This window comes from Patella vulgata, chromosome 5 (assembly GCF_932274485.2).
Source record: "Patella vulgata chromosome 5, xgPatVulg1.2, whole genome shotgun sequence".
NCBI lineage: Eukaryota > Metazoa > Mollusca > Gastropoda > Patellidae > Patella > Patella vulgata.
In genome coordinates this window covers 24,427,688-24,455,622 of record NC_065883.2, presented here as the reverse complement: position 1 = coordinate 24,455,622, position 27,935 = coordinate 24,427,688, and the positions used below count along the sequence as shown (strand labels likewise).

The following is a 27,935-nucleotide window of genomic DNA, read 5'->3' as shown; positions in this document are numbered from 1 at the left end:
AATTTAGACACAAAAAATCTCCGAACAGAAACGTTTATTTATTAAGTAACAACTGTACAGATATAATTATATTGTTCTATGTACAATGTTTTCAATTATTTACACATCACACCAGATATATTGTATAGTTGACACCCTGTTCATTATTTTATTTTTTTTACTGGTTTAATTTAATACCGACATTTAAAAATGCTTCATTGATATTATCTATTCGTCCAGACATTTTTAGACTGATGTTTAAAGTAAGACTAACACATAAAGAGTTGAGACACACTTGCTGTAAACTTGTCTGTGATTGGACGACATAGAGTTGAGACATGCTAGCTGTAATCTTGCTTGTGATTGGACGATTTCATCATATCGTGTCATTTCATAAGTTAATTTTAATCAAAGCAAGATTACATATTCCTTTCTTCCCTCTAATTGTATGAATCATGTCAACAGATTCTAAAAGTTGAATATCAGCATCCATGTGAAGCTGGAGGTTATGCAAGCTGCCTTATGAGACGGCTTTGTACCATTTTTGTACGATTCATATAAATGAATATAGTTGTCATATAAATAGAAGCTATCAAGAATTATTTTTGGAAAAAAACAAAACAATTCATTGATCAGAAACCAATTCTAAATATATGGTTTGATCTGCTAATAACAGGCAGTATAAAATTTAAAACAGCTGATTTAATCTGAAATATAATGGTAGCCTGATAAAATGGCACCACAGAAAGTCGTCCATTAAAATCAGCCAATTAGATTTATATCCACCTGCTGCATAATGCAACACCAAACCTGTGTATTTAAAGGATAATGGGTAATATCAGTTTCTCTCACAAATACACTAGAGAATGAAAGAGGCCACAAAGATTTTATCGATGCATTCTAAACACAATAATCCAAGCATTAAAATACATCGTTAAGTAGTTATGTCTGATATGCTTGTTGATGATTTGAAATTATAGTTAAAAAGATGTAAATTGGGACAAGAATGTTAGCACTGAAAAGATTTACCACTTTTTTTTTTAAGGGGATGATATTTCTCTTACTTCGTCACAAGAAGATACGTAGAAAAGCAATATCATGGTCACTGCCATGCTTCTGTTACAAGTTCACTTGCAAGCCTTTTTAATGTACCGGTAGTTAAATTTTACTAATTGTGCTTTTCTAGTAAAAAAAAATGAGTGGCATTGTAAAACAATTTGACATGTGTTATTGGAGGCCTGTACTGTATTCTCTGCACAATGCCTGAAATAACCAAGCACCAGCACTGAGTCAATGAAATCAGGGGCTTTAATCGTGAAATTATAAATTAAAAAATATCTGAAGGACATTATCAGTATCCATCAAATACTTTAGTGACAGATGTTACAGAAAAAGCGACCCGATTTCTTTTTACAAAAATCTAAATCTTAAAATAACTGTAACTTAATTGATTTTTTATTTTGCCTATCTAATGGGAAAAAAAAGGTCAAAATTACTAAATGGTTTTATTTTACAGGTTTTAAAAATTGTTGGTAATTATTTATAGGGGAGAATATGAACAAATTACGGTGAAACCAACATAGAACCTACTACATGTACCAGTAATTATTGAGACAAAAGGGTCAACCTGACTTCGTCATGACAACCATATTTTATACACTTGTGATAAATATCTATTTCAAGTGATGAAAACTTACAGAGATAGTCATTTGTCTACATAAACTAAACGGCCCACAAAAATCATGGCAGCCTCCTGATATTGTTAAAATATTATATTCGGGCTTAGAACTTAAGACTAGTACCTGGCATTTTTAACTTTGTACCGGACATTTCTTATAAATATCAATAGACAAATCTTTGTCAGACATAATGACTGACACCAGAGGGATTTATGCCCGACAAAGCCTGAATTTGTACCTGACAATGTCTGTGACCACAGCTGCCTAATTTCCTAGTTTGATGCTATGTTGGTTTCACTGTGTATATGTATTAAAACAGACAAAATGATTTAATGAGAATTTTTAACAAGGTGAAAAATGATGTCAATGTATAAATTATATTTCAAACTCTACATTTACAATCATACAGAAATTAAAAACACAAAATATTTACAAAATTTAATCTAGACAATTAGTTTGAGATTTTATTTAAGTTCTTATTTATGAGAGTTTACAAAGGACAAACACAATTCATTAAAAGTTTGTGCTTGTTCAAGTAAACATTTGGTTTGGATATAAATTGTAGAACTATTATATATCTGGTAAACTCACTCTGACTCAACTCTAGGTAAACTTTAAGATAAAACGTTTATCTTGAATAATAACCAAGGTGTATTTCTTTTCCACTAGGCCATTGGTCACCATGTAGTTACAATTCAATTAACCCTTTAGCACACGGACAGCTCAAACAAAGAGCACTCAAAACTGCTTGATTCATGTGAACAGGGCTGGCACCTCCCAAGAACTAGTAACAGGACCTCAAATGGGGAAAGCTATTCCCTTAACTCAGAAAAATTGCATTTTTAGACATTTTGGGGCTCTCTAGGGATGCACCAGTATAAAATGCATTATTTTTTTCATGGAACCTGGGTAATCTATATTTATATGTACCAGGTGCTAAAGGGTTAAGGAATTACGTCTGATACATGGAATCTTTTGTTAATTTAACAATTTTCATGAAGATAAATTACAAAACAAAACCTTTTTCCCCTTCAAAAAGTGACAACAAAGAGAAGTAATGGTCCTGCAAGAATGCTCACCAAGTTACTAGTAAACATAAGATAAATTAATATAACTCAAAATTCCATTGAAACATTTTTAATCTTACCTCAATTTATCAACATGAAAATATCTGTAAAAATAGCACTATGACACTTGTGGTATGTCAATAAGAATTAAATTAAAATATTACCCCAAAAGATTAACTCACACAGCCCCCAAACCCCATTTTCAGCCTAATTTATGTTTAGACTTCCATATACTCCTTGATTAGTCTTGATAATTGCCTAATCTAGGTCAGGTTAATTTATAGCTGAACTTAGAAGCTATGTGTACTAGACTTATCGAGGAATTATAATCCTGACCCCATACAATAAATATCTAACTTAAAATAAATAAAGAATTTTGTGCAGAGATTTCTAACAATAAACATTTCTCTTATCAGACATTAAGGCTGGATTCATAATAACTTAAATAATCTTTTTTTTGTGTATTTTTTTGTTAGTTAGGCCTTACAAAGTAAATAGTTAGTTTTTCGGTCACGCTATAAGAAAATATTCTTAATACCAAACAATACAGAATAGGGTTTTGTTAACAAGCAAGCGTTACCTGAAAAGCTAGAAATCTACCATGTATGACTTAAATTGAATTACGCCAGATAGCTGTATGTATCTTTTTGCCCTTCAACTCGTTCTAAATATTCTTTTTCTATCAGGATATCAATACATTTCTACAAAATAAAACAAATATATTTATTACAGATGTTGATAGAGTGTGTCACTATAATAATAATATGTCCATTTATGTAGCACCAAATCCACAAAATGTTTGTCAATTTTTGTAAAGAATATTAACAAGATAAGTTTTTAATCGCGATTTGAAGATTGACAAGGAAGTCACAAACGCAGTCCAACAGGGAGTAATTCCATCTTTCAGCAGTGGCAATAGCAAACGCTCTTTGTCCAAAGGTTGAAAGTTTCCACCATGGTATCACTAGCTGATTGAGCTTGTTTGAATGTTGATAACAATAATAATAAAAATGTGTCCATTTTTGTTGTGTGAAAGTCATTCAGCATTCTCACACGGCATACATAACTATTATTAAAAGTTCTTTGTTGAATTTTGAAAAGCTGACTTTGCAATCAGAATTTTAAGATGGACAAAGAAGAAATAGGTAGCAACTTTTGCATACAAATTTAAAAAAACTCCAAAAATTATTGTTGGAGAGGTTGACGAAAATAAACTGAAATGGGGTTTAATATCCTAAATTTTTGCACCATGAAGATGGGCATACATCATGCAGTGTACTACAAGGGAAATATTGCCCAGACAGTGGCACTACAGCCTACTCTTTATTTCAAAATCCAAATGTCAAGGGTTCTTTTACGTGCATGGCAATGTGTACATAGGTTAACGTTTTTTCATCCATTCCGAATGACTAGACAATGTTCCTTACCAGACCCTCCTCCCTATGCCGCTGACAGGCAGAAACAATGCCAGAAAATCCCAGAGGTTGACGATTACACTATACAAATAATGTTGAAAAGGGAGGTTATTGTAAAAACTTACTTTTATAACAGGCACTCGAGGTTTAAATCTGGCAGATAATTGATTCAAAACTTCTGCTAAAAGTTGCTGATGTTTTAACTGTTTTCTCATCTTCATAATACGAACAATGGCAGCCTAAACAAATAATATAATCACAAATAACTATATCTGGAAAAAAATGACAGTCTGTTATTTTAATTTACTGAGGCAGACTTTTAATTCCAGCACAAGCTTTGGTGTGTTCCATCTATACCTGTCTGTGGGGTCTTGTCTCATCTCATGTTTTTTGGGGTTTTTTTCAAAAAATAATAAATAATTCTACAGTAAAATCCCGATATTTTAAAAGAACCTTTTTTTCTATATTCCTTAGAAATAGAAATTATGCTCAGTAATACGTTCAACTAATTTTCTGGAGGATACTGAGATATTAAAAGGCTAATCTCAAACTGTTGAAAGAGAAGGGAGAGATAGAGAGAGAGAAATGGGGTTTAACTCCACTCAAAACAAACTAGGTCATTTCGGGTTCAATTTTATTTCAATAATTTGCTTGCGTGTTGGGGTCTTTATCAGCTGCAGGAAACCAGAGGAACCACAGAAAACCCACAAGGATGTTCAGACAAGTGGGGACTCAATAACAGACCTTGTGATTTCATGCACACACGTTAAAACACTAAGACCACCCAATCCCCGAAAGAGAGTCAATTTATATTATCAGTTAATAGCCTTAATAGATATAATGTGGGTATATTATTAGTTTTATAATTGAATGATCAGTTTATATTTTTGGTATTTTACTCAGTCAAACAATTATGGTGGTCTGTATGATCAGACAATAATATTACCTGTATGAGCAGTTTTCGATCTTCTTCTATATGTTTATGTGTTGTTTCTTGTTCAGCTTTTACTTCTGTTTTCATTGGCACATTTATATTAACACGTAACTTTTTACTGAAATACAGATGACGAAAGGTTAATAACTTATCATTATATATCCTCATGAAAAAACTGCCAGAACTGTAGTCTTCTTTTGTGCTGATGTGCACTACCAATCTGTACACGACCTCAGGATTTTGTATTACCTGATGAAGATATAAATTCCTATAAAACTATTTACATTTCAATGTGATTATGAGACTTACACATCTGTCACTGAAGTACCTGTTACTTACTTTTTATAATTAGTAAAAAGAGATATGACAGTGGAAGGTAAAAGATCGCCATCTTTTTCAGTTGTCACCAGTAATTTGGATTTCAGCAGAATTTGTAGAACTTGTGTCAATAAATCCTATTAAAATAATATAACACAATATATAGATCTTGTGTTAATAAATACAATATATAGAGAACTTGTGTTAATAAATACAATATATACACATCATTGTATAACTCTTACCAACCTACAGTCCAATGTTCATTCAATTTGTAATAATATAATCATCTATAAATTACTTCTTTTCAACTCGAAACTTTGACTTTTATAATTTGAATAAACTTCTCACTAACCTTCAATCCTTTTGCAACACTAATCAGAAAGCTTAATTTTATAAAATACCTAATGCTAGTAACTTTTTCTCGTTTTCAATGGAGACAACTACATGTATGATATTTAAAAAAAAAAAAGCCTCACCATTTTTATTTGCGTACTTTCGAAGATTTGTTGGACTGTAAAACTATCTACCATATTATATTGTAATAAAACAGCCATTTGGAAGGTAGATGCCTGAAATAAATTTGTACAAATATAAACATGTTCAAAGTAATGAAAATCAAATGAGTTAGATTAACATAATCAAATTTATTGAAGTTATTTCTTTTACCAATAATTTTACTTTTGCCAATAATTACTGCCTTCTCCTACTTAACCTTTTATTTTATACCACATGTCTACGATATCACCCTAGGTGGAAGTGGAGGTAAAACTCTAGAAACGAACGACGAACCATATGCAGTAGACAAACTATAGTCAGCCAGAGAAAAAGTGTGATAATATTTGACTCACATATTATATAGATGTAATTGCTCAGGTGACAATACTTGCATACTTTTCACTATGATGCAGATAATTACAATATTCCCTTCTACCTTAAATCTTTTTGTGTTGGGAATTAATAGATATTTATTTAAGTAATATACGTAGAAAAACTAACCTGTAATGTGTATCTATTTTTAAAACAATTTGTGACGAGTTCACCTTTAGACATGTGGTATAACCAGTTTAATTTACGTCCGCTGTGTTGACCCGAATAAAATGTGGTAAATCTCTGGAAGCTTCGCTCCAACTAAAAATAATCAAAATAAATGTAATAAAAATACAATAGATCTATTATTCAACAAATTACAATGGATCTATTTTTTAACAAAAGAATTTCATCACTTTACATTATTGTGCTATGTTCAATGCTGGAATAATTCATAAAACCCAGAAGCTCTTCTACAGGTCTAATAGAATTTAACACTTTATCATTAACACAATACTTTGGTCATTTCAAGGCTAAGGTATTATATAGTTTTCTTCAATGGCTACATCTGCAAATTGAGACAGCAGAATTTTACCAATTCTTCATAGAATTCCAACTGCAATCGGAAATATTTACATTGGCGGACCTCGGGTTTTATGGCACTGTTAGGCCCGCATGAGCACCCCCTGACAAGTAAGAACAGGGCTTGAAAAATTCCTCAAACCCATTTAACAAGAACAGATATTACTTACCTCAACAGGTAAATTAAAAGTACAAGATTGTTGAAATGGCCACGAACCAGAACTTAAAACTTGCATACTAAAGTCGACTGTAGAAACAAAACATATATTAATATTCACAGCTTAAATGAGTGACATATTGAAATAAAATTTTAATGTAACAACATTTTGACAGTTTAAAATGAGATAAATATATATAAAAAATCTCAAAAACTGACCATCAAAGTGAATACAAGAAAATTAATGCAAGATATATATTAATATGTGGGGGTATATGCTTACTATCGAGACTTCCACCCTGTAAATGTTGTCGGAACTGTTCATTGAGATCTTTACTAACACCAATATCTTGAAACATTCTCTGTAACTTGGATGTATATTCAAAACCACAGGCTTGCTGTAATAATAAATTTTTAAAAACAATTGATTGATGCAGGAAAGGAAAATAACCCCATAGTCTGTTAGCTGGACTTTTATTGGATTTATTCATTGCCTATTTACTACTGGTTAGTGTTAATATCTGTTAGTTTTAACTCCTAAAACAAAGATCTTTACGAGTCAATGAACTGTGGAGCAGAAAATGGTCTGAAGTAAAGTTATCAGTAATGGTTAGTGTTGTGCATTAGATGCCTTATCTTTTAAGAACACTTCTGATGTATTTGGGAGATTCATATATGAATAAAGAGTGCTGTCTACCTTTAATTTTGATATCATACTGGCTTCAGCATCATCACTAGCTGACATATGTTGTACCAAACGTTTAGCTAACATTTTACTATAAAATTTCTGGAATACATCTTTATCTTCTATATATTTAAACATTATCATCTATAAAAAAAAAATCAGAAAAATATCATTATATAAAACTGTAACATAATAGTGGCCATTGTTGTGGCTGCTGTACGTAGTGATGGGTGTTGCAGGATATACTTATTCTTTCTTATTTATTTCAGTTCAAAAGGCTAACATATTCATGTTACATCTATATTCTTTCTTGACTTGAACCAAAAGGAAATTGATACTTATACATGTTAATCTCATAGAGCCATTTTCCTGCAAGGTATCTGTGTTCATTTCCCACTCCCCATTTAAAATGCTAATAAATTTCTCATCTAATACATGTATATAAATTGACGGCCAAAAGAAACTTTACAGCTGTAAAATTGCAAGTACAGAGAAAAACAATAACAAGCTTAAACTAACACAATCCATAACATAATATTGTATGCAGAATGTGATACACTTGCTTGTGAATGAGTGAGAGAGAGAAATGGGGTTTAACGTTCACTGGACACAAACTAGGTCATTTCGGGACTAACATATGGTTTAATTTTATTTCAATAATTCGCTTGCACATAGGGGTCTTTAGCTGTGGGAGGAAACTGGAGGACCCAGAGAAAACCCACGAGGTTGGACAGGCGACCCTACTCCTTGTCACGTACAACCGTGGATTCGAAACCACGCTAGTTGACTCAATGACAGGCTGTATGAAACAGCATGCACATGCTAACCATTCGGCCATCCAACCCCCCGTGAATGAGTGAGAACAATGGGACAAAGTAAAAAATAAATACCACCTACCACTTGATTCAGAGTATCCTCTAATTCGGCTTCTTCGGGATTTTTAGAACTTAAAAACATCAACAATTTATTTCGTCAATTTTGAACTTCAGATTATTTTCAGTTCATTAAATTTAAGCCACAAACAAACATGAACAAGAAATGTCTTGAATTCTTTACTGATTAATGTCAATTCTAATCTCTTAATACAAATAAAATTTAACAACACTCCGGAAAAAAAATGAAGAGCAGAATCTTAAAAAAAACATTGACCATAGATTTAAATGTGATATATTGACCTGAAGTTTGGTTAATATATAAAATAAACAGGTTAAATGTGATGAGCACATTTTCTTAGACACTATCTCACCTCTTTTTGAGTAATAGATCACAGTATCGTGCCAATAATTCTGGAGATTTACTTGAAGCCTGAGCCATTTTTGTGACAGCATTATTGTTAATAAACCTACCACATGCCTGAAGAAAACAATAGGAATGACTTTTTACAAAATAATTCCTTAGTTTAACTTTTATTCCTGTTATTCTGTTCTCTTGTTGCCAATACAAATGATGAGACACTTTAAACAGTTCAAATTAAACTACCATATTTTTTATTAAGCTCAACATTAGGAATAAACAGCTGTATGAAGTACCACAGTGAGACTACAGAAGTGTGCAACATGCAATGAAATCTGATATCGTGAGACAATCACTTTTATACTTCCAGTTAAAAGCGTTTGGCTAGATAAATAAACCCTAATGGAGCCACTGAAAGGAAATGGCGATCTTCTGCAATAACCAAGAGAGAGAGAGAGGAATGGGGTTTAATGTCCACTGAACACAGACTAGGTCTCTTCAAGACTAACATATGGTTCAATTTTATTTGAATAATTCGCTTGCAAGTAGGGGTCTTTAGCAGTGGGAGGAAACCAGAGAAACCGGAGAAAACCCACAAGGTTGGACTGCACTAACCAAGTAAATGAAGAGGGGCATATGCCATGCCTGGACACCAACATTTTTACCTACTCTTCATTGAAATCCAACTGTCAAGGGTTCTTTAACGTGCATGACAACATGTACACAGGACCTCAATTTTCTGTACCATCCAAATGGCTAGACGCTGTGGCTTGCCAGGCTCTGCTTCCTGCACCACTGACATGAACTTCCTCGGCAACTGAACCCAGGATTTCCTGTCAATTCGGTAGCAACTTACTTCAAGTCACAAGGCTTCTAAATAAAAAGTTGCTAATGGCATTTGTTAGTGAAGATCAAAATACCTTCTATTTAATCATTACACTTTGATTTAACCGTTCGTTCATTACATCTACTTAGTACTTCCACCAAGGGTGGTATCGTAGACAAATTGATTTACCCATGTGATCTATCCTTTTATTGTACCGGGACAATTTTTGTAAAAGAAAAACCAATAAATCCTTTTAAACAAACTCACCTTATCAAGGGCAGCAACAAAACCAGCATCATTATTAAATGCTGTCATAACCAACGCATGATATTTCTTATGTACATCTAAAACTGTTTGAACATAAATTTTTGGGTCCTGTAAAAAAAAAAAAAAAAAAAAATTATAGTAGCCTATATAGGTCATTAAATGGGAAGTAACCAGGTTTTGTCATGTACAATTTCCCCTGGTGCCTATCATTTTCGGATAAAGATGAGGGGAAGAAAATTAAAATGACAATGAGTTTCCTCCTATTGGAATAGAAAGATGAGTAATAATTTTTTAAAGAATAATATACTTACATTAAGAGCAGCCTCTCCACATCTGTCTATAGCTGTTTGACCCTGGTTACATATATGTGTTTCTAATAAAGTCTTTAATTCACCTAAACCATCCTGTATTCTAGATACAAGCTGATACATTCGACCCAGATCTGTAAAAATTACAAAAATTGTTTTTATATAAATGAATCAATAACCAGAGGACAAGACCCATTCTTTATAATTTAATATAGAACTACTAATATTGTCTAAACATCATTTATAATAATAAATATAACTAAATACCTGTAATAATATTTTCAAACCATATCAAATTTTTCCAATTTTTACACCTTAACAGTAGTGTAGTAATTGATCAGGGCATTTCATAATATTTATATCATTGTAACGTTACCAGACGGCACCGCCTAGCACCATTTTTTTTTTTCCGCTTGGCAAAAATATCTTGAAGCGGGTTTCCGCCCACCATCATTTTCTTGTAAATAAAGATTATTTAAAATGGAAAAAGGTGTCTTTATTTGTTTCTTTCAACCTCATAAACTGCATAAATCATCTTGACTCACGTCAAACTGACCTCGTAACATACAAATCTAAAAATAATGTATGTTTTCGGCAAAATTCATCGAACAGATATGTAGACCCGGTCATATCAGTGCCATTTCTAGCATGACTGATTAAAAAGTAGTTAGGCAGTATATTTTTAATGGAATATAATTAATAAATGGTGCACCCCTTGCCCAAAATTACCGACCGGCATGAATATTTTTCTGGGCACATCATTGTGTAATGTTCTTATTACGGCATTTCTAAGTTCTAGTTTCTTCCATACAGAGAGAAACCTAAAATATTCATGTAGAACAAATGTCTGAATGCTTAATAATCAGTAATAGATCTACATATACACACAAACTATCGATTCTGTTGAAATTAAGATCCAAGAGGAGTGCTATACTATGTGCCATTATGTTATCAATTACTGTAAGCATTCTCTAAGATTTGAAATTCTAAGTAAAGTAAGCTCCTAGTTTATCATCTAGGCTGGAGAGACTTTGGTTTGAAATCTGGCCCCGAGTTCACAAAGCATTCTCAGGCTTAAAGGACCTAAGTCCGTAACTCAAAATCCTCCAAAATCTTTGATATCGAAAACACGAATTATTGGTCAATTTAAATCAACATTGATGATGTAAACTTACCGGGAAAAGATGAGCTTCTGATATCCGATATTTAAGATAAAATAATTTTTTTAACATTGGTACACGAATCGTGTACCATAATGCGCTTCAGCCCCAGTTGTATGGAGAGACTCGAGGGACGAGGCTAGACACATTGCACCAAATCAAATGGAGTTATGTAGACTAGAATAACTAGACGCTAGAAATTTGCACTCGATTGAGATTGCTGACTTATTTCGCCGAACATAACTGATTTGAAATTGGAGTAAAAACGGAAACCATTAAATGTAAATCAGTTTATATACATTCCTATTACAGTATTATATGCGTTGCGACCCACTTTTGTGAATTTCTAGGTCCCAAATGTTAGCGATTTAGCTCCTTTAAGAATTTATTCAACTTTCAATGACTGTTTATGAGAAATATATTTGATCCAGAAACACAAAACTTTCTTATTGATGTATTTGATACAAAAAACAACAAATATTTTTAATAAGGCAAACAATTTTGAGTAAATTCTTAAGTCTGAGGCCCGATCTCAGTGTGGATTGTTTTGACAATCCGCAGTACAGGTCAGTTAAGCATGCATCAGGTAGAGAGAATTTTAAAATATTGATTCACCTACCATCATTTTTATCTGAATCAAGAAGATTTTGAAATTCATAATGAAATATCTCAAGATGTTTTTCTATTAAAACTTTTTCACAGACACGTGCCAACACATCTTGTGTACTTTCATGTAAATATAATTGAACTCTTTTCTGTTCCTCTTTTAATCGAGTTTCACCCTGAAAATAAAACAATTAGATCACATCATACACACATAATTTTATATAGAAGATGATTCTAAAAAAAACTAAATGCCAGGTACAACTTTAGCAGTGTCTGATATTTTGCCAGGTATTTCCACATTTGTATTAACCAGCTTTTTAAGCCTAGAAATAAGCCATGTCACACATAATCGATAGTGTCAACATGCACATATTCAGGCTTCAAATCTGAGTCATCACAGTATAAGAGTGCTAGCTATTTCATAACCATGGCTATTTCACAACATCCATTTCCATTTAAGCACTATAGATGGACCTTAATCTTGAACATTAGATTTTGTAAAACCCACTGGAATGATCCAATAAAGTTTCAGTGATCGATTTGTTGTAATAATTTACTATATTCACAAACCTTTTTCATATATTCTGTTACTGGGTTTTGCTGTAAGAATTCTGTACTCTCTCTTATATAGAATTGCTCTGTGTCTTCTAAAAATGGACTTTCAAAATGATCTTTATAAACCGTAAGCGTCGGCCCTTTAGCACTTGGATCATCTTCGTTTAAACCGAGTTCAACTGGAAGAAAAATAAAAATCATTAAATCTTTGAACCTTATTACCATAAACAAAGCTCATTTTCCAATATTTGGATTGAAGGTGAGGGTGTTTTCCCAACTTTTAAAAAAGGTATGTAATAAATTCAATTTTATTCACCATAATTTTTAAATTCCAATGATCAATTCTAATTTTATCCTCTTATAATTCCAATGATAAATCTTAATTTTTCTCACCATAATAATTTATAATTCCACTGATACATTCTAATTTTACTCCCCATAAACTATTAATAATTCCACTCATACATTTTTTTTTTACTCACTATAACAATTAATAATTCCACTGATAAGTTCCAATTTTATTTACTCCCCATAACAATTTATAATTCCACTGATACATTCTAGTTTTATTCAGCATAACAATTTATACTTCCACTGATAATACTAATTTCACTCACCACAACTATCTATAATTTACTAATAAATTCTAATGCTACTCACCATAACAATTTATAACTCCACTGATAAGTCTTGTATTAACCGTTTCTCCATGTCGTTCTCGTTCAATAAGTTTAAGAACAGCGTTCGTAACCTGTTTATTTAATGGCCGGAATAAATTATCTCTCCATGTTATAAGAGCCAACTGCAAGAAAGACATTAGCATATATGACAATTAAACCATTTCACAAATCTACATCTGATGGGCAAAAGATAAATTTCCATTTAGCACCTATTTGTCGTCACAAATTTTAAATATTATTTTCAGTATTTTTCGGGGTATAAATCGATAGTTTTTCTGTAAAAGTCGGGTCTTCGTCTTATACTCTGTATTAACTTCTATATGGCAAAAGTAAAATAAAATGACATCTCGAAAATATTTTGTTAGTGTCGTTCTGTGATGCCGAGTGCCATGGTCTGCTAAATAATAGCACTCTGGCACCTCAATGTCAAAACATGTTGTTCAGACTTTTACTATCATCGAAAACAAAAACTACTTGCACGATTCCAATCCAAATAGTTGATGACATTTTATATAGCTTGTTTATTTTTTATTTAAAAACATAACTCCTAATTCAAAATAAAATCATAAACCCTAGAAAATGCCATCAAAATAGAATCTTTCTTCTGGCATGACGCGACTGACTCGTGAGATGTCTACTTTAGTTTTCAGTTAAATTAACCAATGTCTACTTTGTAATTTTATTCTAATTATAGTAGTGTTAATCATATTATTATTACAACGTGTGATTAATTAGAAACAGGATGTGTATTGCCTAGTAAAATATGACGACATGTATACTCCACATCTACTTTATACCCTGTAATAAAATGGTAATTAAAGCTGTTTATCCAATCTCGGCTCCCAGATAGAGATAGAGAGAGAGAGAGAGAGAGAGAGAAATGGGGTTTAACATCCACTCGACACAAACTAGGTCATTTCGGGACTAACACAAGGTTCAATAATTCGCTTGCGTGTAGGGGTCTTTAGCAGTGGGAGGAAACCGGAGGACCCGGAGAAAACCCATGAGGTTGGACAGGCGACTCCGAGAGAGAAGTTTACCATTCATTTATCGCTGGGAAAACTCAGCGGCCATTAATCAGTCTTAATTCGGTTCCTAAGCCCCTCCCCCAGTGGCTCCTGATTGGCTGGATTTGTTTGAATGATTTGCCAACAATCAGGCATCGGTTCGTCGCATGAGAGAGAGAGAGAGAGAGAGAAATGGGGTTTAACGTCCACTCGACACAAACTAGGTCATTTTGGGACTAACATATGGTTTAATTTTATTTCAATAATTCGCTTGCGCATAGGGGTCTTTAGCAGTGGGAGGAAACCGGAGGACCCGGAAAAAACCCACGAGGTTGGACAGGCGACCCTACTCCTTGTCACGTACAACCGGGGATTCGAAACCACGCCAGTCGACTCAATGACAGACTTTATGATACAGCGTGCGTACGCTAACCATTCAGCCATCCAACCCCCCTCGTCGCATGAGTTACATATTAATGATCCTTGGAACATTTTCCACGTCTTGACATCAAAAGTTCATTCGAAAAAAGGCGATTTGATGATTTACCAGGAACAATTTTTAACATGCAATGTGAGTGATTCGGAGATATAAGCGTAAAATATTTGAAATTTCTGAAGAAACCAGAGGTTGAGTCACGATCTTGGATCTTTGTGAAGCAACCGGCGGAAGAATACAACAAGTGACATTCAAAATGGCTGACGTATGGCCGGCGAGTTTTCCCAGCCAAGATTGCTGTTTATCATCATTCAAGAATAATGATCTGTTGCTTTAAATTTTTTTTATTTAATCAACAGCTCCAGAGCTTTTTAACAATGACATGTGCTGGTAATAAACTGTACATTTTTTATGAATCAACAACTCTAGAGTTTGTTTATAAAGATATGTAATACACTGCACACCTAGGTCTTGTCCTTATCATTTATAAGATGTAAATTATAAAATTACTTACAGAATATATTTCATAAATGCCTTTTGTTCCTTCATCACATTCTCGTCTTACCCAATGGCGATTAAGGTAGGCACATATACCATTTAAAACTTTACTAGAGAACTGATAATCTTCCCACTGTCGTGTATAAAACTGTAAAACTTGTTCATCTAACAGATCTTGACCATCCTAAATACACAAATATACAAATATTGAGAGAATAAAGTATTGAAGACGCAGAACTGACAGATACACTTTAAAGTATTGAAGACGCAACACTGACAGATAAACTTTAATTTTACAAAAATGAAATGAAATGAAATGGGGTTTAACGTCTACTGTTCTGCTACTATACTGGGCTAATGACGTTGGGCTAATGATGTTAGGCATACATGCGCCATACACCATGTGCTATGAGGGAAAGTTTGCCTGGGCAGCAGCACTATGGCTTTAATTTTACATTTCTCAACATTCTTAATCTCTTCCAAATCCAAATCGCAATACCTGACACTTGCTTTGAATTATTCTATAAATTTATTCTATAAATTTATTAAGATACAAACATTCACACATGTAGGATCAAAGTTTGGTTTTCTTGTTAAATTTGTGTTATGAAGGTGTATTGTTATAGCGACATATCTTTTGTGATATGTATCAGATAGTGACTATGGTTACATTACCCAACATTAGACTACAGCAACAAATCTTTATAGACCTAATTTTACCAGCAGTAAAATGTAAAAAATAAACCAGAGTAATTTAACTAACCTTTAATAATTTTACAAGATAATCCTTAAGATACTCTTTAATTCGTTTATAAAGTTCATGACCAACAAACTGTGCTCCACCGGCTGGCTGTTTAGTCTTTCTGCCTCCAGGAGCACGACCTTGATGGACTTGTTGACCTTGGCCTTGACCATGCACACTTGTACAATAGTTATAAACATGACTAAACCGAGTCAAGAAAAATAAAGTAAAAAGTTCAAAAATTTATGAAATAGAAATAATAGAATGGGGTTTAACGTCTTGTCAACGTAATGCCTATGTCATTATTAGACTAAAATGTGTCAATGCAAGAAGTTGGTCGTGCCAACAGCATTTCCACCTACTCTTAATCGAATTTTCAACTGCAAAGGGTTCTTTTATATGCATGTCAATGTGCACATGAGTGAACCTTGTGTTTTGCGTGCCACTTGAAAGACTAGGTATACATTCCGTATCAGTAACCTAGTGAGAACCTGAAAAATCAATGCCCCATTGCTCAACCACCACAGCCTCTAACAGACAAGCTCATTATTCTGTTCACTGTCAAAACCTTCATAATTTTTAAAGGTTTGTCTTTGCTTATGAAGAAACTACTAAATCATGATTATTACGAACTTGCCTATGACTTTGAAATTATACTGGTTAAATAAAATCCATTATGCAATTAAATATTCTAACGAATAAAAAAGTTCTCTTTTGAAAAGTCATGGTTTTTGCTTGTATTTTGGACAGAGTTCATCAAAACATTGTACATGTCACATGCTGAGCGAAACCATCATAAGATGTTAAAGTTAGATAAAGGTTGACAAATTGTAACAGCCACGTATGTTGCAATCAAAATAAAGCATTGTGTTACGGAGACGCCCAATTATGAAATGGGATATAACGTCCTACGGTACTGCTCCAAACTGGGCTAATGAAGACAGGCCGCCGTACAGTGTGCTATGAGGGAAATTTTCCCCGGACAGTGGAACCAAGGCCTACTTTTATATCGAATTCCAACTGTCAAGAGATCTTTCAAATACATGTACACAGGACCTCGGTTTTTCATACCATCCGAATGACTAGACAGCTGTCCTTGTCAGGCCCCCTGTCTTGCATCACTTACAAGGGGGAACTGCACAGGAAAAATACCTCATATAACACTGGACCTTGTACGGTAATAGAATTCAAAGGCATGATCCAATCTACGCAATGCCATCAGAAAATTCCATATTCGCCATGGATTTCAAAATGGAGTCGTACTTGTGACAAAAGTTATGATATATGAAATGTTAACTTAAACTGTGATTAATACATGTAGTTAATAACCAAGAGTCCCATCGTATGGATTTTCATAATTAGGCTTTCAGACTTTCGTCTGAAAGACTATTGTTTTTACTAAAATTATTATTATTAGGCTTTCAGACTTTGTCTGAAAGACTATTGTTTTTACTAAAATTATTATCATTATTATTTTTTTCCGCGGGAGCCTATTTCTCCATGATCGAAAACAGATATCGATCTGGAACCAAATTTTCTATTTGGAAACCATGTGGTGGCTACTTGATAAAACAATTTTGAAACTTCTGCGCATACCGGAAGTAACCGAATTTTGTACTTTTTTCCGGAATTGAAAATCGGCCGTGGTTTCGTCAATTCTTTACCTATTTTCAAACAAATGACATTTTCGGAAACCCCGAATCTTTTCCGAGATATGGGCTATCTCACATTTTTCAATTTCGAACATTCAACTATGGCTTTTGTCGTTCGAATTTTGAAAATACGTTGTTTACGAGACAATTTTTGTTATTTTTCAAAATTTTCAAATTTGACCTACATTTTTGGATACCTGAAGACGATCCGATTCCAGAAATATAAGTTTCATTCCGAGTTATCTCCCTTTATTTTTCGATTGTTTTCGAATTTTCTGCCCGTTTCCCAACCCTTATATTTTTGGGAATGGATAAATCGATATTTCTGAAAGTCCAAGAACATAAAGCTATATAGTCAGACCGCTGCATAAAGCAATTTCAACAACGATCCGGAAACCGGAAGTAGTCGAAATAATAATAGTTATTTCGAAAAAAACGCCAAAAATTGGTGTTTTGGGGAATGGATTAAACGAATTAAGCTTTCGTTGAGTGGCCCGAGGAATGGACTGTCGTATGATGCCCAATTTATACGGATACTATGACCAAGCAGCCAAATATGACAAGCTGAAAATCAAGTATTTTCTGATTTGGAGCATTTTTGGACGCCTTTATCTCAAAAACTTAACCTACACATTTTTTTTTAACTTTCTCTATCGAGAGACCTTTCGGTAGTCTTGTGCATGAAAGCATCCAATAAGTCCTTGAAATGTCTGGAATAGGATAAAAAAGGGACTGAAAATCGAAAAAAGTTGAAAAATCGTGAAATTTTGGGAAATGCTATATTATTTTATTATTTAATCAGATTTTTACCAAAAGGTTACACATTCAGATAGCTGACCTAATTACGATTCTAACGATGTATAATATGTATTGAGTTATTGAAATTTAATTTTCGATATTTTGACATTTTTGAATTTTTGGCACTTTTGAACATAAGATTTCTCAGGGCCATTTTATCTGATCAGATAATGTAATATATCATTACAGAGTCCCGTGGCTATCTAATTGCCCAAATTGGTTATTAAAACTATCCCGACAATAATCTCCATACCGGACGTATTCAAAAAATGAAGAAAAGGGTTAAAAAAAATTAGCGCTCGTGCGAAAAACTTTATTTCTCCATCAGATCTTAGCGGACCAAAAGAACTAAACTGTCGCTGGATAGCCCATTAATGGATTATCATATGACATCTGAATGATATGATTTAGATGGCTAGAAAATAAATTATGGTACGCCAAAAATCTAGTATTTTCCGGTTTGGAGCATTTTGAGACACCATTTTCTCGAAAACGAAAACTATGTTTTTTCTTAACCTTTTTTTACTCAGAGTCCTTTCGGTGGACTATGGCGTGAGTCCAAAAATAAAAGCATTGAAATAATATAAGTGGTCCAAAAAGAACCTCAATCTTGGAAAAAAGTTGAAAAATCCTTAAATTACTGAAAATGATCTTCTAATTTTCTTTCTTTGGAAAACAGCTGAATGGATTATCCTGAAACTTCTTGTACAGAAGGTTAAAGGTAACCAAACAACTTGTTAAAGCTATCCCGACAATGATCCAAAAACCGGAAGTAGTCGAAAAAATTTCCGATATTTTGAGGAAAAAAAACCGTAAAAAGTAAAAAAAAATGGCGATCTTGCGAAAAAAGTGATTACTATGCCATATTCCACCTAATCAAAACAACTAAAGTGTCATTGGATAGTTCGAACAATGGACAATCTTATGATATCTAAATGGTAAAAATTCTCGGGTTAGGCAATATATAATAGAATGCTGAAAATCTATTATTTTCCTTTTTTGAGCCTATTCAGGCGCTTTTATTTCGAAAAATTCTTTATTTTCTTTCTTAAACTTATGTTACTTAGAGTCCTAACGGTGGTCTGTGGTGTGAATCCAAATTTAAAAGCCTCAATATAGTATAAATAGTTCAAAAGGGCCTCAATCTTTGAAAAAAGTCGAAAAATCGTTATATCTGTAAATCTGCTTCTAATGGTATAAGGGAGGTAATACTGTCAAATGGATCTTTCTGAAACTTCTGGTACAGGAAGTTAAGTTCCCATACCACTTGTTAAATCTATCCCGATAATGATCCGTAAACAGGAAGTAGTCAAAAAAATATTCGATATTTTAAAAAAAAAGACAGTAAAAAAATCGGTGCTCTTGGAACAATCGTGATTTCGCCGTCGGTGTGACCGGATCAAAACATCTAAAGTATCGTTTGGTAGCTCGATAAATGGGCTATTGTATGACACACTTCCTGTCTGATTCCTGAAAGCCGGTTCAGTGCTGCTTGCAGGTCTAGTTATTAGGCTTTCAGACTGTCTGAAAGACTATTTTTTTTACTAAAATTATTATTATTATTATTTTTTTCCGCGGGAGCCTATTTCTCCATGATCGGAAACAGATATCGATCTGGAACCAAATTTTCTATCGGGAAACCAGGTGGTGGCTACTCCTTAAAACAATTTTGAAAATTCTGCGCAGACCGGAAGTGGCCGAATTTCGTGCAGTGCATAAAAATTAAAAAACGGCCGTAGCTTCGTCAATTCTGTACCTATTTTCATACAAATGAAATTTTCAGAAACTCTGAGTCTTTTCTCGGACGATAGCAGTTGAAAATTTCGAAATTTCGAAACTTTGTCACTGACTTCAAGCGTTCGAAAAATGAAAAATTTTGTTTAAGAAACAATTTTTTTTATTTTTCAAAATTTTCAAATTTGACCTACATTTTTGGATACCTGAAGACCATCCGATACCAGAAATGTAAGTTTCATTCCGAGTTATCGCCCTTTATTTTTCGATTTTTTTCAAATTTTCTGCCCATTTCCCAACCCTTATATTTTTTGGAAAGGATAAATCGATAGTTCTGAAATTCCTGGAACATAAAGCTATATAGTCAGACCGCTGCATAAAGCAATTTTAAAAACGATCCGGAAACCGGAAGTAGTCGAAATAATGATAGATATTTCGAAAAAAACGCAAAAAATGGGTGTTTTGGGGGAAAACTTGATTTGTCCGTCCAGTATCAATGGATTAAACGAATTAAGCTTTCGTTGAGTGGCCCGAGGAATGGACTGTCGTATGATGCCCAATTTATACGGATACTATGACCAAGCAGCAAAATATGACAAGCTGAAAATCAAGAATTTTCTGATTTGGAGCGTTTTTGGACGCCTGTATCTCGAAATCTTAACCGCAACTTTTTTTTTAACTTTCTCTATCGAGAGTCCATTCGATAGTCTTGTGAATTATGCCATCCAATAAGACTTTGAAGTTTGAAATGTCTGGAATATGATAAAAAAGGGACTGAAAATCGAAAAAAGTCGAAAAATCGTGAAATTTTGCAAAATGCTCTATTACTTTATTATTTAAACAAATTTTTACAAAAAGATTACAGATTCAGATAGCTGACCTAATTACGATTCTAACGATGTATAATATGTATTGAGTTATTGAAATTTAATTTTAGATATTTTGACATTTTTGCATTTTTGGCACCTTTGAACATAGGATTTCTCAGGGTCATTTTATCTGATCAGATAATGTAATATATCATTACAGAGCCCTGTCGCTATTTAATTGCCCAAACTGGTTATTAAAACTATTCCGACAATAATCTCCATACCGGAAGTATTCAAAAAATGAAAAAAAAAGGTTAAAAAATTGTCGCTCTTGCGAAAAGCTGGATTTCTCGGTCAGATATTACCGGACCAAAAGAAGTAAAGTGTCTTTGGATAGCCCCATTAATGGACTATTATATGGCATCTCAATGGTACAATTTCGATGGTTAGAAAATAAATTGTGGTACGCCGAAAATCTAGTATTTTCCGTTTTTGGAGCCTTTTTAGATGTCTTTTTCTCGAAAACGACAACTCCGATTTTTCTGAAACTTTTTTAACGCAGAGTCCGATGGGTGGGCTATGGCGTGAGTCCAACAATTAAAGCATTGAAATAACATAAGTTGTCCAAAAAGAGTCTCAATCTTGGAAAAAAGTTGAAAAATCCTTATATTACTGATAATGATCTTCTAATTTTCTTTCTTTGGAAAACAGCTGAATGGATTATTCTGAAACGTCTTGTACAGAAGGTAAGGTAACCAAACAACTTGTTAAAGCTATCCCGACAATGATCCAAAAAACAGAAGTAGTCGAAAAATTTCCGATATTTTGAGAAAAAAAATCGTAAAAATTTTAAAAATGGAGATCTTGCGAAAAAAGTGATTACTACGCCAGATTTCACCGAATCAAAACAACTAAAGTGTCATTGGATAGTTCGAACAATGGACAATCTTATGAGATCTAAATGGTAAAAATTCGCGGTTTAGGCAATATATAATGGAACGCTGAAAATCTATTATTTTCCTTTTTGGAGCCTATTCAGATGGTTTTATTTCGAAAACTTCTCTTATTTCCTTTCTTAAACTTCTGTTACTTCGAGTCCTAACGGTGGTCTATGGTGTGAATCCAAATTTAAAAGTCTCAATATAGTATAAATGGTCCAAAAGGGCCACAATCTTTGAAAAAAGTCGAAAAATCGTTATATCTGTAAATCTGCTTCTAATGGTATGGATCTTTCTGAAACTTCTGGTACATGAAATTAAGTTCCCATACCACTTGTTAAATCTATCCCGATAATGATCCGTAAACAGGAAGTAGTCAAATAAATATTCGATATTTTAAAAAAAAAAGACAGTAAATAAAATCGGTGCTCTTGCAACAATCGGGATTTCACCGTCGGGTGTGACCGGATCAAAACATCTAAAGTATCGTTTGGTAGCTCGATAAATGGGCTATTGTATGACACACTTCCTGTCTGATTCCTGAAAGCCGGTTCAGTGCTGCTTGCAGGTCTAGTTATTATTTTTTTTTTTTTCCTCGGGAGCCTATTTCTCCATGATCGAAAACAGATATCGATCTGGAACCAAATTTTCTATTTGGAAACCATGTGGTGGCTACTTGATAAAACAATTTTGAAACTTCTGCGCCTACCGGAAGTAACCGAATTTTGTACTTTTTTCCGGAATTGAAAATCGGCCGTGGTTTCGTCAATTCTTTACCTATTTTCGAACAAATGACATTTTCGGAAACCCCAAATCTTTTCCGAGATATTGGCTATCTCACATTTTTCAATTTCAAACATTCAACTATGGCTTTTGTCGTTCAAATTTTGAAAATATGTTGTTTACGAGACAATTTTTGTTATTTTTCAAAATTTTCAAATTTGACCTACATTTTTGGATACCTGAAGACCATCCGATTCCAGAAATATAAGTTTCATTCCGAGTAATCGCCCTTTATTTTTCGATTTTTTTTCGAATTTTCTGCCCATTTCCCAACCCTTATATTTTTTGGAAAGGATAAATCGATAGTTCTGAAAGTCCTGGAACATAAAGCTATATAGTCAGACCGCTGCATAAAGCAATTTCAACAACGATCCGGAAACCGGAAGTAGTCGAAATAATGATAGATATTTCGAAAAAAACGCCAAAAATGTGTGTTTTGGGGAAAAACTTGATTTCTCCGTCCAGTATCAATGGATTAAACGAATAAGGATTTCGTGGAGTGGCCCGAGGAATGGACTGTCGTATGATGCCCAATTTATACAAATAGTATGACCAAGCAGCAAAATATGACATGCTGAAAATCAAGTATTTTCTGATTTGGAGCGTTTTTGGACGCCTGTATCTCTAAAACTGCTCCAAGGATTTTTCTTAAACTTTCCCTATCGAGAGTCCCTCCGGTAGTCTTGTGCATGAATCCATCCAATAAGACATTGAAATGTCTGGAATAGGTAAAATAACATACTGAAAATCGAAAAAAGTTGAAAAATCGTGAAATTTTGGAAAATGCTCTATTACATGTACTTTATTATTTAAACGAATTTTTACAAAAAAGTTACACATTCAGATAGCTGACCTAATTACGATTCTAACGATGTATAATATGTATTGAAATATTTAAATTTAATTTTCGATATATTGACATTTTTGAATTTTTGGCGCTTTTGAACATAGGATTTCTCAGGGCCATTTTATCTGATCAGATAATGTAATATATCATTACATAGTCCTGTGGCTATTTGATAAGCCAATCTGGTTATTAAAACTATCCCGACAACAATTTCCATACCGGACGTATTCAAAAAATGAAGAAAAAAGGTTTAAAAAAATAGCACTCTTGCTAAAATCTTGATTTCTCCATCAGATGTTAGCGGACCAAAAGAACTAAAGTATCGCTGGATAGCCCCATTAATGGTCTATCATATGACATCTAAAAGGATACGATTTAGATGGCTAGAAAATAAATTATGGTACGCCGAAAATCTAGTATTTTCCGTTTTGGAGCATTTTAAGACGCCATTTTCTCGAAAACTACGATTTTTCTTAAACTTTTTTTACTCAGAGTCCTATCGGTGGACTATGGCGTGAGTCCAAGAATAAAAGCATTGAAATAATATAAGTGGTCCATAAAGAATCTCAATCTTGGAAAAAAGTTGAAAAATCCTTAAATTACTGAAAATGCTCTTCTATTTTACTTTCTATGGAAAACAGCTGAATGGATTTTTCTGAAACCAAACAACTTGTTAAAATTATCCCGACAATGATCCAAAAACCGGAAGTAGTCGAAAAAATATCCGATATTTTGAGAGAAAAAAACATAAAAAGTAAAAAAATGGTGATCTTGCGAAAAAAGTGATTACTACGTAAGATTTCGAACCAACTTAAGTGTCATTGGATAGCCCGAACAATGGACGATCGTATGACATCTAAATGGTAAAAATTCGCTGGTTAGGCAATATATAATGGGACGCTGAGAATCTAGTATTTTCATTTTTGGGGGCTATTCAGATGTTTTCATCCCGAAAACTTCTCTTTTTTCCTTTCTTAAACTTTTGTTACTTAAGCCTATTCAGACGCTTTTATTTCGAAAACTTCTCTCATTTCCTTTCTTTAACTTATGTTACTTAGAGTCCTAACGGTGGTCTAGGGTGTGAATCCACATTTAAAAGCCTCAATATAGTATAAATGGTCCAAAAGGGCCACAATCTTTGAAAAAAGTTGAAAAATCGTTATATCTGTAAATCTGCTTCTAATGGTATAAGGAAGGTAAAACTGTCCAATGGATCTTTCTGAAACTTCTGCTACATGAAGTTAAGTTCCCATACCACTTATTAAATCTATCCCGATAATGATCCGTAAATAGGAAGTAGTAAAAAAATATTCGATAATTCAAAAAGAAAAGACAGTAAAAATATCGGTGCTCTTGCAACAATCGGGATTTCATCGTCGGGTGTGACCGGATCAAAACATCTAAAGTATCGTTTGGTAGCTAGATAAATGGGCTATTGTATGACACACTTCCTGTCTGATTCCTGAAAGCCGGTTCAGTGCTGCTTGCAGGTCTAGTTCTAATTGTGTTACGGAGACGCCCGATTATAAAATGCTAAACAGTTCTTGCACAACGGAAATATACAAAGAGGATTGAAAAGAAACTATCTGTCGATAATTAAACCGATGGGTGGTAGAGGTACATGTATCTGATTTGTTGATAATTTTAGTTCATCAAGAAATATTAAGGATATTTAAGGGTGAAATTCAAAGCCTGTAAAACGAATGTCGTTCTTTTTGTTCTGTATCTGTGTTTAAAAGAAAATCATCCCAGTCAAATAATCAATTAAAACAAGGTGGAAACAAAATAACGGACTACAGATGTATTTATGTGTGTAAATGGCCAACCGGATTACTGGGCTATTTTCACAAAAACGTACACATAACAGTAAAGACAAATTTCACTGTAACCCAGGTATCATTTAATCTTGTGTATCTAGCACTAATTTCTTTCACATTCGTTTAATATCAAATCTTTGTTTAAAAATTAGTAAAAATTGTTTAAAATCACCAAAAATCATCTAATTTTTACTTGTGTCCAGTTTAAAGCTGACTGATTAATTTTGATAATGAGTGTCCAATTTACAAGTATACAATTTCCTGACCACTGTTCAAAAATTTATCATTATACATCATTAATCAATTGGGTAACTGTTTATTTTTTAACAGAGACTGAGAAATTAAACACTTGTAAATTGGACACTCATTATCAAAATTGAATGGTCAGTTTTAAACTGGACAGATGTACAAATTAAACGATTTATGGTGATTTTAAACAGTTTTTACAAATTTTTAAACAAAGATTGGATATTAAAAGAATGTGAAAGAAATTAGTGCTAGATACACAAATAAATGATACCTGGGTTACAGTGTTTTGAACAGTAATTATGAATTTTAATGGAAAAGACAAATTGTTCTCAATATTTGATAGTTGATTTCTATTTTTTCTTTAAATAGCTAATAGGACATTTAATTCAGCTCTATTGGATGGCTAATTAAAAAACGCTGTAATTTTTACTGACCTTTCAATTTTAAACGAAGATGTTCAAGCTCAAATTTGTGAATGTGCAGTTTTACCATTAACAGAATTGACATTTTGACCACATAATTTGATATACTGATTTTATTTTGAATAATAACCTTGTCAAAATAATTTACCAAGGAAGGTACTTCCATACTGTTGCACAATACATGTATATAAATTTTTTTGATGGTTGCGAAAATTTTATATCACATATTAGGTATACCATTTTATTTTTCCATTTTGGTATTTCTGATGTCAAAGTTTGCGAGTTTTTCAAGAGATAACATTTTTATTCATTGGAATATTTAATTGTACAATAGATTTTATTTAACCAGAGTTGATTTCAAACACCTAGGCAAGTTCATAATAATCATAATTAAGTAGTTTGTTCAAAATCGAATAAATCTGTTTAAAAATTAGGATGGTTCAGACAGTACTTAGTCAAGATACACATACCGATATAATAAAACTATATACAGAATTTCATCACTTGCTCAGTTCTGAGTTATCATGTTCCAAAGTCCATTTATCGACAAATCAGCATGCATGTATCAAAAGAATATTGTGTACAGTATTGGTGAAATAAAGAAACAATTTTTTGTTTTAATCTATAGCAAATAGCACAACACGAGAAACTGCAAAACCCCAATCAAGTTTCGGAAAAATATGGGGAAGAAATATTTTTAAATACGTATGTAGGCCTATGTTTGATGGGTGTAAAACACTTCGATATGGTTTTTTTTCAGCTCAATGCTAGGAATTGTTAACATTTCATCAAGTTTTTCCAGGGTTTTACAAACCAGCTGAAGTATAGTTATTTCTCACAGTTCTACAAAATATTTATATTATCAATGACACATTAAAACCTAATTTACAGGATATAAAAGGATACGTGTACAAGGCAATGTAGCGAGTTTTTGTCATGGACTGTCTTTGATACACATGCTCGATACCGGATTTAAGATCATCCCAAATTTGATCCAATTCAATTTGTCTTAAACCATGTGGATTCTGTCCTCTTGACGGACCAGCCATTTTATTTTATGATGGTGTAGTTTTGTTTATTTTCACAACCTTTTATCTCTCTCTTCTTACAATTGACTAATAGCTAGAAGAGGTGATCACAACCATGTAATGTTTTACTTCATATTGTGAAAAACCTGAAACAAGAAGGCAAACATATAAAATAATGAAGAAATGTACGTCTATTAATTAACAAGGGAAATGAGGAACTGAATTCAAAACATAAGGAACTCTGTATTTGCAAGTTCCCTTTTTCATAAGCCATTTACCTCTTTATTGACTTGGCATTAGCCTACCCTATTATTAGAAGACAGCGATTTTGGTACCTTTATATAAATAGTAATACAATTAAACTACAACATGGATAAAGATTTATTTATTGCTGATGTCAGAAAACTGAAAAGACATGCTTGAATGCCTGACTTCTCAAACTTCAGCAGACACCAATTCGAAATTCAGTTAGAAGTCAGGTTAGGTTAGGAGCAATAAAATTGACAATAAATATGTCAGATCCCAAAATATGGCAGATGAAATGTAATAATTTTAATAATAAAAACATGTTAATCAAGATATAAATGATAATGAAAACAGATTAACTGTGCCAAAATTGAAAGTATGCTGAAACGATGAAAAAGTTGGCAATGAAACTGATTCATCAACAAAATACAAATGGCCGCCAACATTAGACATCAACGAATTAGTACAAATATTTTACTGAATTATAGCATTTAATCCCTCCACTACTACTAGAAAATTAATTTTTATAAGATAAAAAATACCTTTTAACAAAATAATATCACAATATTTAATCACTTGGGTCCTTTAAATATTTGCCAGATTAATTTATTTCACGCACCTTGTCTTTTAGAGAAAATTTGGCTGGGAGAAAAATGAAGAGTTAGGTC

General features: G+C 33.0%; 1 protein-coding gene across 2 annotated transcripts; it reads right to left on the bottom strand.

The window, feature by feature from the left end:
* Positions 1–19: 19 nt before the first annotated feature.
* On the bottom strand, positions 20–27,935 carry LOC126821868 (cullin-1). 2 transcript variants are annotated; one of them, XM_050550416.1, is made up of 20 exons: positions 27,810–27,935; positions 26,900–27,167; positions 15,966–16,146; positions 15,219–15,386; positions 13,242–13,383; positions 12,597–12,760; positions 12,040–12,202; positions 10,264–10,394; positions 9,953–10,060; positions 8,873–8,979; positions 8,524–8,572; positions 7,639–7,770; positions 7,225–7,339; positions 6,955–7,031; positions 6,392–6,523; positions 5,872–5,964; positions 5,414–5,529; positions 5,087–5,192; positions 4,266–4,379; positions 20–3,426 (listed from the first exon to the last, which is right to left on the bottom strand). In XM_050550416.1, the coding sequence occupies exons 2-20, from the start codon at positions 27,040–27,042 to the stop codon at positions 3,346–3,348; spliced, it is 2,322 nt and encodes a 773-aa protein (XP_050406373.1). In that variant the 5' UTR covers positions 27,043–27,167; positions 27,810–27,935; the 3' UTR covers positions 20–3,345. The 2 variants fall into 2 exon arrangements, with proteins under 2 accessions (XP_050406373.1, XP_050406374.1); XM_050550417.2 differs by having other exon boundaries at positions 27,887–27,932.

Coding starts and splice junctions, on each gene's coding strand:
- LOC126821868 (XM_050550416.1), bottom strand. CDS start 27,042: ATGGCTGGTCCGTCAAGAGGACAGAATCCACATGGTTTAAGACAAATT. Junction 16,147..26,899: donor CGCTACATTGCCTTGTACAC/GTATCCTTTTAT, acceptor GACTCGGTTTAG/TCATGTTTATAACTATTGTA. Junction 8,573..8,872: donor GATCTATTACTCAAAAAGAG/GTGAGATAGTGT, acceptor GATGTTTTTAAG/TTCTAAAAATCCCGAAGAAG.